We start from the raw sequence: 18,697 nt of genomic DNA on the forward strand, positions 1-18,697 counted from the left end.
AATTAGGATAAAAATGAGAAAGGTCTGATTGGGATCAGCACACTGCATCTGAAATGTGATGGAGACAGAGTGATGTCATGGGAATAAAAAGCTCCGTTTGCCACTGGGTCTCTAACAGAAATCACAATCAACCAGATGAATTCTGAAATGTATGGATAGCAATCCACAGTACCGATGGACAATGACTCACAGCATAGTGTAGACACTTTTCTTTATCTTATTTAAGACAAATATGTGAAATATTTTGCAATGACCAATTCAATGTACAAATCTCAGCCTGATTGGAATGCATTTCACTTGCTAAAGACAAACTGTAAGATACACACATAGAAACACGTGACAAATGAATAAGGTTTAAATTCAAAAGGTATAGGCACTGGTCAGAGTTCAATGTGTAATTCGGCGTACTACATACATTCAACAATATAAATTCCCTTCATGTCCGTAGGGGTAGTCGGTCAGTCAAGTCAGTGATATCAATTTGATTTTGAAGCATGGGTGCGCAATGGTAACTTATCACGTACATCCAAGTCTACTCCATGGCTTATTTGTCTAGAGAGACTAAGGAAAGCACCAGAAGCACCAGAACACCAAATGTCCCAGATCTATCCAAGTGTGAATACCTGATTCAGCAGTTGCCACTTAAAACTGTTTCTATAGGTGTAGCACAACGTCTTGTATTAACAAACTATATAATGTGAATCATCTCATCTGGTCTGTTTTTTTTTTTTTTAAATAAAATGAGTTTTGAAAAAGTTTTGAAACATTCACTTAAGTTTATGACAATTTATGATTCAGATAAATCTAGCTTTTAAAAAATGAGTACCGGTAATCATTCAGAAATTGATCAAATTGAAATGTACCTTTGTGATCAAGATTACATCTGAAATGAAAAAGAAAAGTACCCTCTAAATTCCCTTTTAAAAGGCATTGTATAGGTGCTTTCGCTCGAGTGAATTTGTGCAAAACACACTCTTATTTTCCTATTTGCTTTTGCCTCTGTCATTTTTCCAGCTGCGAGATGACCTGCTATAAAAGATGCCAGGCACGCTGCCCCTGCCAGAATGGAGGCATCTGTAAGGGCAAAGGAATCTGCACCTGCCCTCCTGGATGGACAGTAAGTTTTTAATTTTATTTTAAATCTCAGTGTGCTTTTAAATATACAGACTAAAGATGACAAGAAAACAGTCATATATAATTCAACAATTTAGGTTGCATTCACACATTTTTTAGTTTTAATCCAAACGCCAGCCCGCTGGCAGAGTGCCATGTTTCCATAGTGACAGATCCAGTCTTGTACCAGTATGACTCTTGTACCACACTTTAGTGTGTGTGTCACCTGGTCTCCTGATAATTTACTTGAATATCCTAGTGTGTAAATTTGTATGTGTTAGTCAGACAGACATGCAAATTTTCCATCAGTGGGACAATAAATGAGATTGTATCATGAAATTCTTCCTTGATTCTGGACGGCAAAAAGAAAATTCTGTCAGAGAGCAAAACTTATTACTTTGTGATTACCTGGCTTATTTATAAAGCTGCTGTTTCAATCCCTCCATGTTTGCTCACACTTGGGTTTTCTTCACTTAATTCTGCAGGGTGCAGTTTGCACAGAGCAATGTCCAGAAGGACGTTTTGGACCAAACTGTACCGAAGAATGTGTCTGCCACAATAGGGGTGAATGTGATACCAAAACTGGACAGTGCCAGTGTGCTAAAGGGTTCACTGGGGACAGGTTTGTTACTAAGTTGTTGTTTTTTTTGTTTGGTTGGTTTTTTGTTTTTGTTTTTGTTTGTTTTTTTTGGGGGGGGGGGGGGTCATGCATGTGCCAATCACAATGAAAACTAAAAAGATATTTAAGATTTGAGTTGGGAAAAAAAAGAAAAATCCCCAGCAAATATTTACCAAAATTCTATTTGAAATGTCAAATTTGAAAATTAAATTGCATTAGCAGAAAGGCTTTTTCATTTTAAGGCTCTAGCTATGGGGATGGTGGTAGCGCAACCTGTTGGAGACTGGACTGAGAAGCAGAGGGTTCTTGGTTTGAGCCTCAGGGCAGACAAAACATGGAAACTGTTCTTGTAATGGTGCAGGTGCAAGAACACCTTCAGAGCATTGCCAAGGTACCCTTGAGCAAGGTATCGAACCCACAAATGCTCACATAGGGCCCTGTAATGGACTCATCCAGGGGTGGACCCTACCTTTGCCCATTGCCATACCCTCCCCATGACCCCAAAAGGGATGAAGTGACGAGGCTCGTCTTCTTAACCACATTTTCATTTTCTTCATTAGATTGCACAACTAAAAGAAATCAAACAGGACATTGTTTTCATTCCTACTTCACAAAAAGTCATATTTCAATTTGAATTGGCAATGCCAAGCAGCCCTGGAGAATGACTTCACTGGCTGCAGTATCGCTCTTCCAGACACCATCCTGCAATCCTTGTCAGAATTAGCTTTCCATGTGGAGTTACATACAATTTTGCAATCGGATACCCATGAAAGACTTGAGCTTGGCTGCATACTCTGCCCTCACAGATGCGATACTCAAAGAAGGAATGGTCTCAGTCCTTCAGTAAGGAGGACTGTGGAATGCTCAATATCATGTTATAACAACTAACTAACATGTTATTTTGAGATAAGATGTTTTCACGTAATAATGTTTTCCCTCCACATTAAACAAGAAAAATGTGAAATGATAGAGGCAAGAATTACGGATTATTCCTCAAACTAAGTGGCAACCTTCATTTGACTAATGAAGGTTACACTCAAAACATAGTCTACAGGTAATGGGAGAAAGTGGTAGTTAGTATTTGTGTAGTTAAAACAAACAAGTATTAGCATTTTGGAGCTATTGCCATATGGCCGCAAGTTGCACATTCCAAAACAAAGAGTGTCTGTTTTGACCAGAAATATGCAACATTTGGATACAGTTGAAGGATGCTACATCAAGAGAGTCTAATTTGTTTTTTCTGTGGTACAAGCCCATGTATTTCAAAATCTGCTTTTGAGTACACACTGATAAGATCATCTCTGCCCAATGACCTTTGTATCTTGCCATGTCTCAAACAAGTCTAAAGTAGAATTTGCCTGAAAGAAGAGCAGCCAGGGACATCTATTTGCAACTCCTTAATGAGTGGCTCAAAGACGACAGGTTAGACCTGAAAATAGCACCTTTTGCTTTGGATCAAATCAAATCAAACAATCTTTATTCATATAGCGTCTTTTACAATCAAAATTGTTTCAAGGCGCTTTCCAGAATCCCAGGGCCTGACCCCAGACAAGCAACAGTGGCAAGGGAAAACTCCCCTTTAACAGGAAGAAACCTTGAGCAGGACCAGGCTCATGTAGGGGGACGCTCCTCCTGATGGCCGGCTGGGTAGAGAGAGAGGAGAGGGGGGAGGACAGGTAGAGGATAGAATAGGTAGGAGAGGAGAGAGGAGAGGAGAGGAGAACAGGTAGAGGATAGAATAGAATGCTGGTCTACTTGTGGTTCGCAGAGTCTCTAGGAGTAGAATGGGGGGCCGAGCATTTAGCTACCAGGCCAAACCTGTCAAACCTGCATTGCATCTTCATAGATTTGAAGCATCAGACACCACTTGAGAAAAAAACCTTAGCCAATGTTAGCTTTGGGAGAACTATGTCACTATCTATGTCCACACCAGATGCATTCTTAAATGGCTAGTTATTCTGGAATATGAAGGCAAGAAGTCGGGGGTTGGTCATTCTACCATAACAAATTCATAAATAATTGAGGGTCTTTTTATTCCATAAATTTGTTGGACTGTATTGAACATATTGATTATTTTTATAACTCTAAGCTTCTGTCCTCAGGTGCAATGAGGAGTGTGCTGCAGGCACTTATGGTCAGGACTGCAAAGGAGTGTGTGACTGTGCTAACGGTGCTCGTTGCTACAACATCGATGGAGGCTGCCTGTGTGAGCCAGGTTTCCATGGTCCGCAGTGCAGAGAAAGGATGTGTGCACTTGGAAAGTATGGGATGCACTGTGAAAACACCTGTCTCTGCCAGGACAAACACACACTCAGGTGAGAGGCTACTGTTAGGAAATGAAAGACAAGAAACGAGCAGCAGAAGCTTATTCTTCGCAAACTTTTCCTTTTGTCAAACAGGACACATTTTTGGAAATGGGTACCTTATGTATCTTGTGTATCCTACAATTGGATTACTAAAGCTGCAGAGCTAATTGTAATTCATAAAGCCACTGATGATTGCAAATAATTCACAGCCCTAACCACTTAAGTTCTGGTTATTTAATTTTATGGAAAAATGCCAGGCAATAAAAACTAATAATTTACAAATAAATACCCAAAAAGACAGGTCCATTATCCAAATGTGAAATGTAACAAATAATAATGTTAATAAAGATAGAAAGATTAGATTGACAACAGCATGGATAAAAGGTTATGACAAAATTTGTAAAATATATTTCATGACAAATGAAGTTGATGCATCTGCTTATTCTCTAAACCTGGAGCTTTTCTGAAGAAATGTAGTTTCATGAAAACATCAAACAAAACATTCCTAATCAATTTAAGCCTTAACATCTCTTGTAAAACATATATTTAGGGAAATTGCCTTATTTTATCTATTGCATTATGTGATTCTACATAATTCTTTTATGATATTCTTTATATCTGAAAATCTTTAGACGATAAAGAGGCCAGTCTGATTCTTAGCTAGGCTTAAATATAAAAATTAAAATGCACTAATTTACCTTTGATCTTCAAGGTATTATGGCATTATGTATGTATGGCATTTGTCTGTTTTATTTTGCCCCTTGTTGAACACTGTTACATCTCTTCACATTTGGTGTAAGTCGAGTATTATCATGTGCAATCCCCTCACAAAAGATCCACATCTTCCACTTTGGAGAATTACAATTTAAATTGGATTTCTCCTTCCTCCTGGTCATCAACCTTGTAACTTTGGTGATAATTTACATCGACTTGTTGATTATACTTTAAACTTTACACTTGCGGGAACAATTGAATGGTGTGTCTGCATAACGCAGAAATGTGATACTCAGTTAATAGTTTATACATATTTGTGTTATTTAGGTTAGACAACATATAAACTAAGAGGCTTGAACAATGGTAAAGTGGTAAATCTGTGTTAATTTGACAGCAAACAACATAACCTTCATAACTTTTGGCCATCATTACCATCAAGTTAACACAGCTCATCATTTCCTCTCCAGCTAAGAAGTATTTTGAGCAGTCTCTTAAATAAAATGTCAGCATACAACATTTTTCAGATATATAACACTGGGGAACACAATTTTTGTTGAGTTAGGCCTGACAGCTGTTTTTAATTAATCCAAGTAATCCAAAACTGACTGCATTTTTTCTCGCTCACGTCAAAGTTTTTGAACTCTAGGATCCCCTGTAGTTCAAAGTATCCCCTCTAGGATATTGATAGTTCTGACCTATTGGGAGCTGCACACACGTCTTACCGCACAGTCTCAACTGTGACTGAAACAACCACGAAGTTGCCACGTAGCTGTAGAGGAGTCCACTTGTAATCAGCTGGCAAGTCTCACTACAGCTAATCAGTGGAATTTTGCTTGTCTAGAGGGTAAGATATGGAGAAAAAAATTCACATCCTAGATAAAACTGACTGAAATTTTCTAATCAGCATGCCAGTTTTAATTTTAATCAGCATAGAAATATAACTCAATATAAAAATAAATTCCAATTGTAAGTTGTCATTCTGGTCGATCATCCAACACGGTGGTAAAAACTGACAAAATCACAACATGGTGCTTGGGAAATTGCAAAAACACCTAAGCCAAAAACCGTAGCATTTAAATTGTGAAAATAATTAAAACATTCAAGAGATACACAAAAATTTTATTTCTGGGCCTGGGAGTGGAGCCTGTACCCGAAATGTTTGTGTTTTGTGTGTGTGTCTGTGTGTCTGTGTGTGCATTTATATATAGATATATAAATATAGAAATTCTCACCAAAGTGAGAATTGTGCTTGTACGTGTACTTAACACCTGTTCAATTTGTGTGTGTGTGTGTGTGTGTGTGTGTGTGTGTGTGTGTGTGTGTGTGTGTGTGTGTTTTAAACAATCACACTGTGTGACAAAAAGACAGTGGTAAGGAACTGACAGGTTTGTGATGTTAATATTTTTAACTTACTTGTGCTAGCCAGTCAAAAAAAAAAATCACAATAATTTCACACAGAATTAGGATTAAAATGAGATCCTTTCGGATGGGTTTGTGTCAGTGTGAGAACTGGTACAAGCCAGTTTCTGCCTCCCTGCTTTACAGTTAGACAAAAACACAGAGCTCAAGAGGTAGTTCTCATGGCAGACTAACCAATCATCAGCCAGTATCACACAGAGTGACAGACTGACAGGATAAACCAGTGCCGCTTTACAGGAGAGGGTCTCCTGTTAGGGTCTTAAAACACTAACATTTCCCACATGCTACAGTCAATGTATACATACACTGTGTCCATCCATACATTCTAAGCAATATTCTACAAAGTAAGCAGTTGAATTTAGCCTTGTACATGTGTGGGTGTAAAATGCAACTTTTTTTTTTCACCATTAGAGTTTAGCAGTCTTGTAGCTTGTGGAAAGAAGCTTTCCCTCAATCTGGTGGTTTTGCTACAGTGGAGTTATTTATGAGGCTGATGGCCCTCTTTTTGCGTCTGTTTATGTTTACATCCATGTTGGTGGGTAAGCCACTCTCCACAATATTTTGTGCACTCTTCATCACACTCTGGAGAGCAGCTGCCAACCCACACATTGATATAGTAGAAGCACTTCAAGACTGAGCCCCCTGGTGTGCTGTAGCATTCTAGGGAAATAGAGATGCTTTTTCACCCGGCAGTAGGTATTGCAGCTCAAAATGAGGTTCTCAGTCAGGTGTACACCCAGGTACTCATAGTTTGCAGTTTCTGCACCAGGGCCTGGAGGCTACTGGTTTAAAAGATGGAAGAGTATTGGAACATCAACTGGATGAGCTGATCATTGGAGCAGTTCTTCCTCTACTGTTAGGGATTCACGGTGGCCCACAATGATATTGATGAAGATCTTAATATGGCCCATAACCAGCCTCTCAAAGCACATGAATGCACAAGATGTCAGTGACTTGTGAGTTTGATGGAAATGTCAATGAGATGATATGGGACCATCTCAATGGGCATGCTAGCTTATTGTTACTTATTCTGTAGTTCCAGTTACTATTATAGACAGACAAATTATCATACTTAGGGGGTTGTCTAATCGTTAGGTTAACATCTTAGTTATGCTGCTATAGGCCAAGACTGCCGGGGTCCAGAAACATAATCACCTGACAGGCCTCTGTCACCCCACTGGGTGATGGTTTCCTCTCCTCTCCTCTCCTCTCCTCTCCTCTCCTCTCCTCTCCTCTCCTCTCCTCTCCTGTATTTCTATGTTCTATCTATTCTGTCCTCATTCTGTCCTCCCCCTTCTCCTCTCTCTCTACCCAGCCGGCCATCAGCAGGAGGGTCCCCCTACATGAGCCTGGTCCTGCTCAAGGTTTCTTCCTGTTAAAGGGGAGTTTTTCCTTGCCACTGTTGCTTGTCTGGGGTTAGGCCCTGGGATTCTGGAAAGCGCCTTGAAACAATTCTGATTGTAAAAGACGCTATATAAATAAAGATTAATTGATTGATTGATTGATTGATTGATTGATTGATTGATTGATTGATTGATTGATTGATTGATTGGTTAAATGAAATATCTCAATTTTTTAAGCCATAAGTGCAGATAGACACCCCCTCCACTTTCTCAACAGAGAAATTAATTTTGAAATAATTTTAAAATGTGTTATTTATTTGGCTAATAACTAACACATTTAACACAACTAGAACAAGTCGATAGTCCTTTTTTACCTTCATTCATGGCCACAATTATTATAACACATAGCATATTTTTTCTTCTGTTGCAGGCAGGTCTAGTTGGTAGAAGAATGTGAATTTTAATATTCAATTTATCAGTCAAATAAAAACAACTGAAACCTTTAGGCAACTTGAACTAGAACTATTAATTTATACTGTTGATTTAACTGTAATCCTGCATCACAGGCAAAATAAAGGTGTTAAGATACTTTTATCTATTTTTAAAAAAAATAATAATAATGTCCACGGATAACAAAACAATAAGATTTCAAATCAAATATTTTGGGAATTAGCCATAGATATCAGACTGGGAATCAGAAGTGGACTCAGAAGGAGAGAAAAATTAACAGCTTAAGACAGCTTTACAAGATCAGTGACTTCCTTGATAAAGTGTCAAAATTATCAGATGTTAAAATTGAAACTAAAACTGCTGATGGTGGAAAAAACAAAAGAAAAGACTTTCCAACCATGAACCAAAAATGATCCAGACCACAGGATACCCAATGTTATTACCAAAGACAAAAAACAGTCCTTTAAAAATCCAGGCTCTAGAAAATTCTTTGGAAATCTTAATCTTGGAAAACCCTATCTCTCCCAATGGAGGCAAACAAAACAGCTTTGAAAAGACTTACCTGCAGCACTGAAAAGAACATGGACAAAAGGCTAGTTGAACTTTTTAAGTCAGTAATTATATTGTCATAGTGGTTTGAACGTATTCCCAGTCATAGTTTATTTGTTGACTGCATATGCTGTATGATTTATGTGTTCCTTTGTGTTCTTTCTTGAAACGTCTGTGAAACTTTCAATATGTCTATATTTTCAGCTGCCACCCAATGAAAGGAGAATGCACATGCCAGCCAGGATGGGCAGGGTTGTTCTGTAATGAGACTTGCCCTCATGGTTTCTATGGTCATGGCTGCCTGGAGCCATGTCTTTGTGTGAATGGAGGAGTGTGTGATGGTTCCACCGGCCAGTGTCAGTGTGCCTCTGGTTTCACCGTAAGTGGATATGACTTAGCCAAGATTGAGCGATTTTATTTTAAATGTGATGTTTCAGTAAATTACTGTATAAATTACTTTATTGAAACATACATGTGCAGTTGCTTCAAGTGTCTCCATGAGGGACAGAATGATGCTTGGATAAATTGTCAATGAAACTGCCTACTTTTCCAGGGTGTTCATTGTGAGAATCAATGTAAAAGTGGCACCTTTGGAAGAAACTGCTCTTTGGAGTGCTCCTGTGACAACTACATTAATTGCTCACCTGTTGATGGGACTTGTTTTTGCAAAGAAGGTAAAATCCTCCATAAATTAATTGACCTACTGACAGACTGGTGAATATGTGGTGAATTTAAAGTTGATGAAATTATGTTAAGGAACATTTATGTTTGCCCTATAAATATGGATATTTGTGTTTAGGTTGGCAGGGAGCAGATTGCTCCAGTCAATGCTCTGAAGGAACGTGGGGCCCCGGATGCAACTCCACCTGCCTCTGCACCAATGGGGCAAAATGCAATCCAGCAGATGGGTCATGTACCTGCACAGCCGGTTGGCATGGGACATACTGTGACCAAATGTGCCCGGTAAATGCTTAGATATGATTCAATTCATTTTTTATATAAAGTTGTTAATTAGTTATAATATGTAAAAGTTTATTTATGAATTAATTGTAGCATTTGGAAGTTTACTCAAATTCTATCAAAGTATCGTCTCAAGAAAACACCTGTTACTGCTCCATAGATCTGGGATATTATGAATATTTCATTTGCAGCTTTTACCTTAGCCTTTAGCAAACATTAGTTTTAATAGTTTTAATTCAGATGTTGAGGATTTTTCTGCTGGGGTTTGCTGCTCTTCTGAGGCTGAGCAGAGGTTGAGTGGACAACAGTTGAAAGAGCATCTCCCAGAAGGAAAATGCTGAGGTGGAGTACTCCGGTAGTAAATCATCAAATCAAATCAATCTTTATTTATATAGCGTCTTATACAATTTTGATTGTGCACACACACAAAAATACACTATACAGCGGGTCAGCGGGGCCAGAGGTCGTCATGCAGCTCCAAAGGCGGCGATACCTGTAAATGAATAGAGAAAGGGGGGGGGGGGGAGCAGAAAAACTACACAAGAATCAGCATAACTAGTCTGCTTGATGAGGAGGAGGAAAGGAGAGGAGAGGAGAGGAGAGGAAACCATGACCCAGTGGGGTTACAGAGGCCTGTCTGGTGATCATGTTTCCAGACCCCGGCAGCCTTGGCCTATAACAGCATAGCTAAGATGTGACCTAATGATTAGACGACCCCCGAAGTATGATAGTTTGTCTGTCTATGATAGTAACTGGAACTATAGAATTAGTAACAATAAGCTTTTTCAAAGAGGTAGGTTTTAAGTCTAATCTTAAAAGTAGCGATGGAGTCAGCCTCCCATACCTGGACAGGGAGCTGGTTCCATAGCAGGGGGGCCTGGTAGCTAAATGCTCGGCCCCCCATTCTACTCCTAGAAACTCTGGGAACCACAAGTAGACCAGCATTCTGAGAGCGGAGCGGTCTATCCATCCTCCAGGTAGGATGGAGCTAGGCCTCTGAGGACCTTGTAGGTCAAAAGAAGGGTTTTAAAAATTATTCTAAATTTAACGGGCAGCCAATGAAGAGACGCCAGTACAGGAGTTATGTGTTCTCTTTTGTCAATACCTGTCAGAACTCTGGCTGCAGCATTTTGGATCAACTGGAGGCTTAAAGAGTTGTTTGGACACCCTGATAATAAAGAATTACAATAGTCCAGCCTGGAAGTAACAAATGCATGGACTAACTTTTCAGCATCATGCCGCGTCAGTAGCTTCCTGATCCTTGTGATGTTCCTCAGGTGAAAAAAGGCACTTCTAGAGACTGTTTTAATGTGTGAGTTGAAGGAGAGATTTTGGTCAAAAGTTACTCCAAGATTCCTCACAGAGAGACTAGATGTTAATGAGATACCATCTAGAGTGATCATGTGATCTAATCTATCCCTGAGAGGTTCAGGACCAAACACCATGACCTCAGTTTTTCCTGAGTTAAGGAGGAGGAAATTTGAAGACATCCAGGACTTTATGTCTTTAAGACAGGCCTGAAGCTTCACTAACTTCTGTCTCCTCTGGTTTCATGGATAAATAAAGCTGAGTGTCATCAGCATAACAATGAACATTTATCCCATGCTGCCGAATAATGTTCCCTAAGGGAAGCATGTACAAGGTGAAGAGGATTGGTCCAAGTACAGAACCTTGAGGAACTCCATGGCTAACCCTACTGTATGAGGAGGGAACACCATGGACACGAGCAAACTGGTATCTGTCAGATAAATATGATCTAAACCAGTCTAGTGCTGTCCCTTTAATCCCAATCACATGTTCCAGTCTCTGTAACAGGATGCTGTGATCAACTGTATCAAAAGCAGCACTGAGGTCCAGCAGAACCAGCATAGAGACCAGTCCATGATCTGAAGCTATAGTAGCGGAGTCTACAAAGCTCTGCGACAGTATACATATATTGTTTCATATAGGGGATGACCGGCACATATTTAAGTCAATAGTGACATTGGCATAACATTCTCTTCTGCCCTTAGACCCTTAAATCGACCATGGAAATAGTCCCAGGAAAATCCTTAAGCGGGAAAAAAAGTGAAAATCCTTAGGGTGAGCAAGAGAGGAAGTACTCCTCTTCCAGGATGTTCAAACATCCACTAGATGCTGTTTACAGACAATAAAACAGTTAAAAGTTTGGAAAGAAAATAAAGGCTATGATATAGCTTTCCAGGTTTTTTTTACTTTCTATTAGAGAATGTAATCAACTCAGCGTATCTAGCATTTTTACGTCATTACTTACGGACACATTTGTTTCTGCTTTCGTAAAAGCCTGGACAGCACTGGTACCTCTTGCGATATTCAGTTTTTACCGCCTGTCTGTAGGCTGTCTTGTAGATGATCCTTGAAGAAAACACATAGACAGGAAGCTAAGAAGCCTTACCAATAGGAACAGAAAATCAGCAAAAGCAGGAAATGATTTACCACTGCTGTTACCTGTGATGCAAACATCGGTCGGCAGTCCGAGGGTCTGAGCAAGCCTCTTCTGTCACTTGATCATAAGGATGTAAATAGGACTCCTTTACTGAGGTGGTGAAACTGAAAAGTAAAACAATAATAAAAACTAAAGTAGTTGCTGTTGTGATGGGAAGGTCATTGGTCTGCCCTAGCACTGTAAATGAACAGTAAAACGAAACACTTTAACTTGCAATATTGAGTACTTCTAAACAGCTTACTCTGGCAGTGGCAGTTCCTGGTGTTTCAGAGGATAAACTCATTATCTGGCCTCAACAAAAAAATGGTCTATTTATTTATTTATTGGTAAATACTGTCCTCCATTCATTTCCCAAAACTGATTTTTGAGCTTAACATACATCTTGGCATCCTTGCCATGAAAATCAGATTTCAATCAATCAATCTTTATTTATATAGCGTCTTTTACAATCAGCTTTCCAGAATCCCAGGGCCTAACCCCAGACAAGCAACAGTGGCAAGGAAAAACTCCCCTTTAACAGGAAGAAACCTTGAGCAGGACCAGGCTCATGTAGGGGGACCCTCCTGCTGATGGCCGGCTGGGTAGAGAGAGAGGAGAAGGGGGAGGACAGAATGAGGACAGAATAGATAGAACATAGAAATACATTCAATTAACGATACCTGTAGATGAATACAGAAGGGGGGGAGATAAGCAGAAAAACTACACAAGAAATAACATACTTGGAGAGGAGAGGAGAGGAGAGGAGAGGAGAGGAGAGGAGAGGAGAGGAGAGGAGAGGAAACCATCACCCAGTGGGGTGACAGAGGCCTGTCAGGTGATCATGGTGAGCAGGAACAGACTCATATAGGGGGACCCTCCTGCTGATGGGGGGCTGGGTAGAGAGAGAGGAGAAGGCAGAGGACAGGTAGAGGCGAGAATAGGTGGAACATAGTAATACATTAGATTAATTAAAATAAGTTGCCGTTAGAGTCGGGTTGGGTGGGTCAGCGGGGACAGAGGTCAGTAGGTCAGTGTACAGCTATGAAGGCGGCGATACCTGTAGATGTATACAGACGGGAGGGCAGAAAACTACACAGTAAATAACATCACTGGTCTACTTGGTGAGCAGGGGAGGAGAGGAGACCATGACCCATTGGGGTGACAGAGGCCTGTCTGAGTGTTAACACTGGACAATGATACTTAAACTAATATTCACACTCACTTCAATATAGTTTTCATCTGAGACAAATCGGTTGGTCGGTTGGTCACACAGAAATGCTTGCGTGACATTCTTATGTCGCACAAACATTTCAGAATGTCAGAACTTTTCACTTGTAATTGGACATTCAATAAATTTGCTTGCTTTTTATGTTGTCTTTGAGGTATAAACAATATTTTGCATGCATGGCCTTGATGCTTTTGTTATCCCATCATATTACATCTGTCGTATAAAATCCCAAGAGTATTTCATATGATTTATACCTAGAAGGCTGAATTTGGAAAACATTCCACTAACATTTGTTCTTATGTGCAGATGGGAACATTTGGGCCAGGTTGTCTGAAGAAGTGTGACTGTGTCCATGCCGATGGCTGCCAAGCTGCCACTGGCAAGTGCCACTGTCTCCCAGGTTGGTGGGGTAAGTATTTAAGAATTTTGAATATTTGGGAAAAGACAACTCTGGGCTTGAGAAAACTTTACTGGACTCCCTTTATTTTTTTGAAAATGTTTCACATTTTTTCACATCTAACTTAACTGGTTGGAATTACAGTTATGCGCTGATGTTAGTGATCATTAGAGGTAATATGCATTACTGAAGGGGTGTGGATCCTCTCAGCCATTATGTGATGTTAGTTGTGAATGACTTTCTGGGGAGGGATCCAAGGACAGGATTGTAAGCTGGCAACTGGTGGTGTAAACCTCCTCTGCTGATCAGAGATGTTATTTAAACTTCAACAAAGTTGGCTTTTTTAACTTTTCTTTCAAACCATCTTTCTTCTTTGGTCAAAACCTTCAGGGACACACCTTGAGCATGAGTTCAGAGAAGCTTGGTGCTCATGGACCACAACCGCAGACCCACTTGGTGGTTGATGTGAGAAATCAGTTGACTTATCGGTCCAGACCACAACATGCTTCCCCTGAAATATCGGACAGAATTACGGCAAGACCAGATATACTGACTATAATTCAAGCAGGTTGATCTCTCCAAAAGGGATCCCACTCATCCTGGACCTCCCAGCCTCATGGAGCCATCCTCATGGGAACCATCCTCGTAGGAGCTCGCTACAGAGATCACTTGTGGAGCCACCCCAGATCAGCCTGAGAAGCTGTGGCCATGAGACCCAATAGCCTCCAGCCATACGTCACTGTGACATGCTTGCTCACAGTCAACTGTGAAGAGCCATCAATTGGCACAGCTATGCTTTTTATGGTCAGGAAGGTCCCCAACAGGTTTGAGTACAGGTTTGAAAATGAAGCCAAAATATTCCACTTGTTGCTCTGGAACAAAGCAATTCCCTGTTAAAGACCAGTTCAAGATTCTTGAGGTGGCGCTACACATTCACATTGTCAAGCTGGGCCTAATGTTCTGTCAGGGAGAAAATCAATCAATCAATCAATCAAGCAATCAATCAATCTTTATTTATATAGCGTCTGTTACAATCAAAATTGTTTCTAGGCGCTTTACAGAATGCCAAGGCCTGACCCCCCAACAGTGGCAAGGAAAAACTCCCCTTTAACAGGAAGAAACCTTGAGCAGGACCAGGCTCATATAGGGGGACCCACCTGCTGATGGCCGGCTGGGTAAAGAGAGAAGAGTAGGGGGAGGACAGGTAGAGGATAGAATAGGTAGAGAATATAGAAATGCATTATATTAATCAAAATAGGCTGCCGGTAGAGTCGAGTTGAGTGGGTCAAATCAACCAATCATCTGAGTGATTCAAGATATAATACCCTGGTGATGGAGAGGAGCCAGTGCTGCCTCCACGCATTTTGTGGAGGAGCGAGGAGACAAGGACAGGCCAACTGGGAGGACTGTGTATCCATATGCATTGTTCTGAAAGAAAAAACAGAAGTACCTCCTGTGGCTCTTTTATATTGGAATGTGGAAGTTTACATCCACCGGATAGAAAACCAAACTCTGCTCTGTATGGATAACAGAATGCACGATGAACAAAGCATGCAAAAGAAGCTGGTGAACCCTTTCAGGTTCCAGATAGAGGCCACCGTTCTTCTTTTGAATCAAGGAGCATGTTGAGGAAAACATGTGGTGCACCTTGCTGCTGGAGACAGGTGTAATTGTCCCTTTCTGCAAAAGGGCCATGACCACTGCCACAAGTGACTGATTACCTGCCCTGGTGTGCAAGAGTGGGAATATTTCCAAAATTTGCAATGGTTTCATTCTAAACTGGACTCTATCCTGACTCCATCATACTCACCACCCAAGGAGAAAGAGTACACCGATTGCCATTGTACTCAGTGAGTGGGGTGCTGAGGAGTAAAGATTGTGGAGGGAGGCTGCCAACTATTGAATTCAACCACAAAATCAGGAAGGACAGGGAGCCCATCTGAGGTGTGCATGCTGTATTGTGCTAATTAGGTATCGTGCACAGACTGCACTTGTTTTGGCAGCTGCACAATCTCCATCTGCTTTGGAGAATGTCTTTTCTCCCACACACTGCCTGCTTGCATGGTGCAGATCACCCACTGCCTGCATCTTCATCTCATCCTGCTGACAAGCCTGGCTCAGGATAAGCGACAGAGAGAGGAAATCCTGGCCATCCTGCAACATGGCCCAGTGAAAAAGCTATGAAATGAAGCCTCCGGTGACCTCCAACTTCCTGGATGTAGTGGGTTCTCTCTGCTTTTTAAATGGCATGCAAGAAAGTTACATGGTTAAAAAGTAAATAAGTAAACTACATTACCACATTAACCAAAATCAATTATTCCAAACCCAAAAGGATCAATCCGAAACCATACTCACGCTCTCCAGAAGGAGAAATAAAGACTGAGCAGGTGATCACATAGGTGTATATGTTGGCTCTGATTGTGTCTGAGGGCAGATTTATTAATGTGCCATTTTTCTCCTGAAACAGCTCACTCACTGGTTTTATATCAGATGGATGTAAACTCTGGGATTCCCACCCCTTAATTTAGAACTGAGAAGCCTCTTGGATAGAGGTGAACTGTCTTCAAAAAAACTAAAGAAAGTCCAATTCAATTTTCTTAAGCCAAGATTGGGCTTCACCCTGGATGACTGAGAACATTCATCCACATTGAGGAAAATAAATTAAAGATTTTTGTCATGCCTTTTTCCCATCAAGGTTCTACTTGTAGTGAACCATGTTCTGCTGGTCTGTGGGGGCGTCACTGTAACCAGACGTGTTTTAAGCATTGCCCAAACAGTGACACATGTTTAAGGGAGACTGGAGCATGTATCTGTCGTCCAGGATTCTTGGGAGAGACCTGTCAGAACAGTAAGCATTACTGTCTACAACCTGACATAAAGGAAAAATTGCGCCACATGCGTTCACTATTTGCCTCATTATCTCCCAGAATGCAGACCTGGTACCTATGGTGAACAGTGTAGTATGCCATGCCCATCCTGTGGCCAGTCATACCGTTGTCACCATGTGACTGGAAAGTGCGACTGTCTGCCAGGATACACAGGAGCCAATTGTGATCAAGGTTGCAAATATGAACTTTCACATTACAAATCATTGTGATACATTTTTATGTTCAAATGCAATTACCTCCAACATCAATATTTTACAGATTGCCCTCCAGGATACTATGGCAAAATGTGTTCTGAAGTGTGTGATATCTGTGCCAACAATTCTACATGCGACCCTCATGATGGGCATTGTGAATGTTTACCTGGCTGGACTGCAAGAGACTGCTCAAAACGTGAGTTAACATGATTTGGCAGTTTTTTATTTTATTTTTTGCTCTGGATGTTAAGGGGTCCAGTTTGGTGGCCTTAGGTTCAGGTCTATGCTTTTTGCAGAATATATGGTTCTGCTGGTCATGGTCTAATACTGTCACTGGACAAGTTTATAGCCGATTTTAAAGGAACTGGGCTGAGAACTGGCCTCCAAATTCCAGAAGTCACGGAACTTGGGTTTTTGTTCATAATCGAGGGGACAGTGGAGCGGTACATTGACAAATGGTTTGGTGCAACATCAGCATTGATGCAGACTTTATATCAGTCTGTTGTGGCAAAGAAGGAACTGAACCCAAAAGCAAAGCCCCTTTAAGATATGATAAGAAGATTGGTCATCCCAGAAGCTTCAGAGTATAGCTGGTGCTCTTCACTTTCAAGAGCAGCCACATGATGTAGTTTGGACATCGGATTAGGAGACCTTCCTGCTGAATTTATTTCCATTGCAATAATACTTAATGCTGTTTAACACAGTTTGCATATTTCCTTGTTTAATATAGTTGTGAGTTTTGGCTCAGTCATACCATGGCAGCAAGGTATCTAGCAGCTGGGTACGACAGGGGTCAAAGGTGATTTTCTTGAAAAGGAGGAGGTATAAATTTGTGCAACGTTGCTCTAATGTGTCATGTGTTTGATAGCCTGTTCTGCAGGGCACTTTGGGCCATTTTGTGCCCAGACCTGTTCCTGTCCAGCAAATCACATCTGTGACCAATTTACCGGAGACTGTGTTTGTGAAAATGGAGATGACTGCCAGCAGGGTATGGATGCCAACAGGTTCTCATACGAATAAACGAGCTGACTTCAAGATTTAAATGACTGACTTTAAAGATGTGTCATTACATTAGCTTACTTTTTTTCTGCTCTTGTCACCTTTAAATTCAGAGTCATCTGAACAATCAGGCAGTGTTATGGTTCCTCTTCCTCCCAATGAAAAGGAGTCCTGGGGCGCCATCACTGGCACGGTTGCACTTGTCATCTTGGTTGTTTTGCTGCTGGCTCTGCTGTTGCTCTACCGTCACAGACAGAGGGACAAAGAGAACAACACCCCAACCGTCTCCTTTTCCACCAGCCGTACTGTCAACTCTGAATATGCTATTCCAGGTAGAGTACAGATGGGATTTCTATCACTTTACAAAGAATATCTAGTAATTTTGAAATCAGCATTAAAGGTAATGCACTTTACTTTAAGAATATTCCTGATTGGGTTCTTTCCAGATGCAGCTAAAAAATACAAACACACTATATGCATGACTGATACTTTTGGGAAGTATAGAAAAACACACAATTATTAACATTTGGTCAGATTAACCATCTTGTCCACATTTTGACTGTAACAAATGCTATATTAATAAATCTGAACTGAATGTCAGATGATGTAGATCACGTTGACAAGATTAGTCTGACATAATTCCACATAAATATGATGTGTGTTAGTTTGCCATACGTGTAAAGGTTTTAGTCTGTTTGGAAAGATGCATTGATTTTTCTTGTGGTCATTATTTAATTTACATATCTCCCTCAAAAGAAAGCCAAATAAAAAAGTTTACAGAATGTAGTTTACAGAATGTAACTATATTAGCTAACTATTATTATACTTTTAAAAATATTAGAATTGTTTAAAGTAGTGAGTTACATTTAAAATTAGAAACAATTTTGATTGTAACAGACGCAATATAAATAAAGATTGATTGATTGATTGATTGATTGATTGATTGATTGAATTCAATGTTTTTATAGCTGGGCACAGAACCAAAGTGGCTTGGTTGCATAACACTGTTGTTTTGTTGTTTTTAGTGCTCGCCGAGGGAGTTTTATTGCGACAATGTAATTGCACCAGACTCACT

At 40.4% G+C, this 18,697-nt stretch overlaps 1 protein-coding gene across 8 annotated transcripts in view; it reads left to right on the forward strand.

Moving 5' to 3' along the window:
* The window catches only part of pear1 (platelet endothelial aggregation receptor 1), a 43,440-nt gene that overhangs the window by 21,811 nt on the left and 2,932 nt on the right, over positions 1–18,697 (forward strand). For all 8 annotated transcript variants that reach the window (XM_057046258.1, XM_057046254.1, XM_057046259.1 and 5 more), the window contains 12 exons: positions 1,015–1,117; positions 1,599–1,735; positions 3,835–4,047; positions 8,718–8,892; positions 9,067–9,187; positions 9,313–9,476; positions 13,451–13,553; positions 16,237–16,389; positions 16,469–16,600; positions 16,688–16,819; positions 17,492–17,611; positions 17,736–17,954. In XM_057046258.1, the coding sequence (XP_056902238.1) occupies positions 1,015–1,117; positions 1,599–1,735; positions 3,835–4,047; positions 8,718–8,892; positions 9,067–9,187; positions 9,313–9,476; positions 13,451–13,553; positions 16,237–16,389; positions 16,469–16,600; positions 16,688–16,819; positions 17,492–17,611; positions 17,736–17,954 (1,772 nt within the window). The remainder of the gene's footprint in view (positions 1–1,014; positions 1,118–1,598; positions 1,736–3,834; positions 4,048–8,717; positions 8,893–9,066; positions 9,188–9,312; positions 9,477–13,450; positions 13,554–16,236; positions 16,390–16,468; positions 16,601–16,687; positions 16,820–17,491; positions 17,612–17,735; positions 17,955–18,697) is intronic.

This window comes from Takifugu flavidus, chromosome 10, assembly GCF_003711565.1.
Source record: "Takifugu flavidus isolate HTHZ2018 chromosome 10, ASM371156v2, whole genome shotgun sequence".
Lineage (NCBI taxonomy): Eukaryota > Metazoa > Chordata > Actinopteri > Tetraodontiformes > Tetraodontidae > Takifugu > Takifugu flavidus.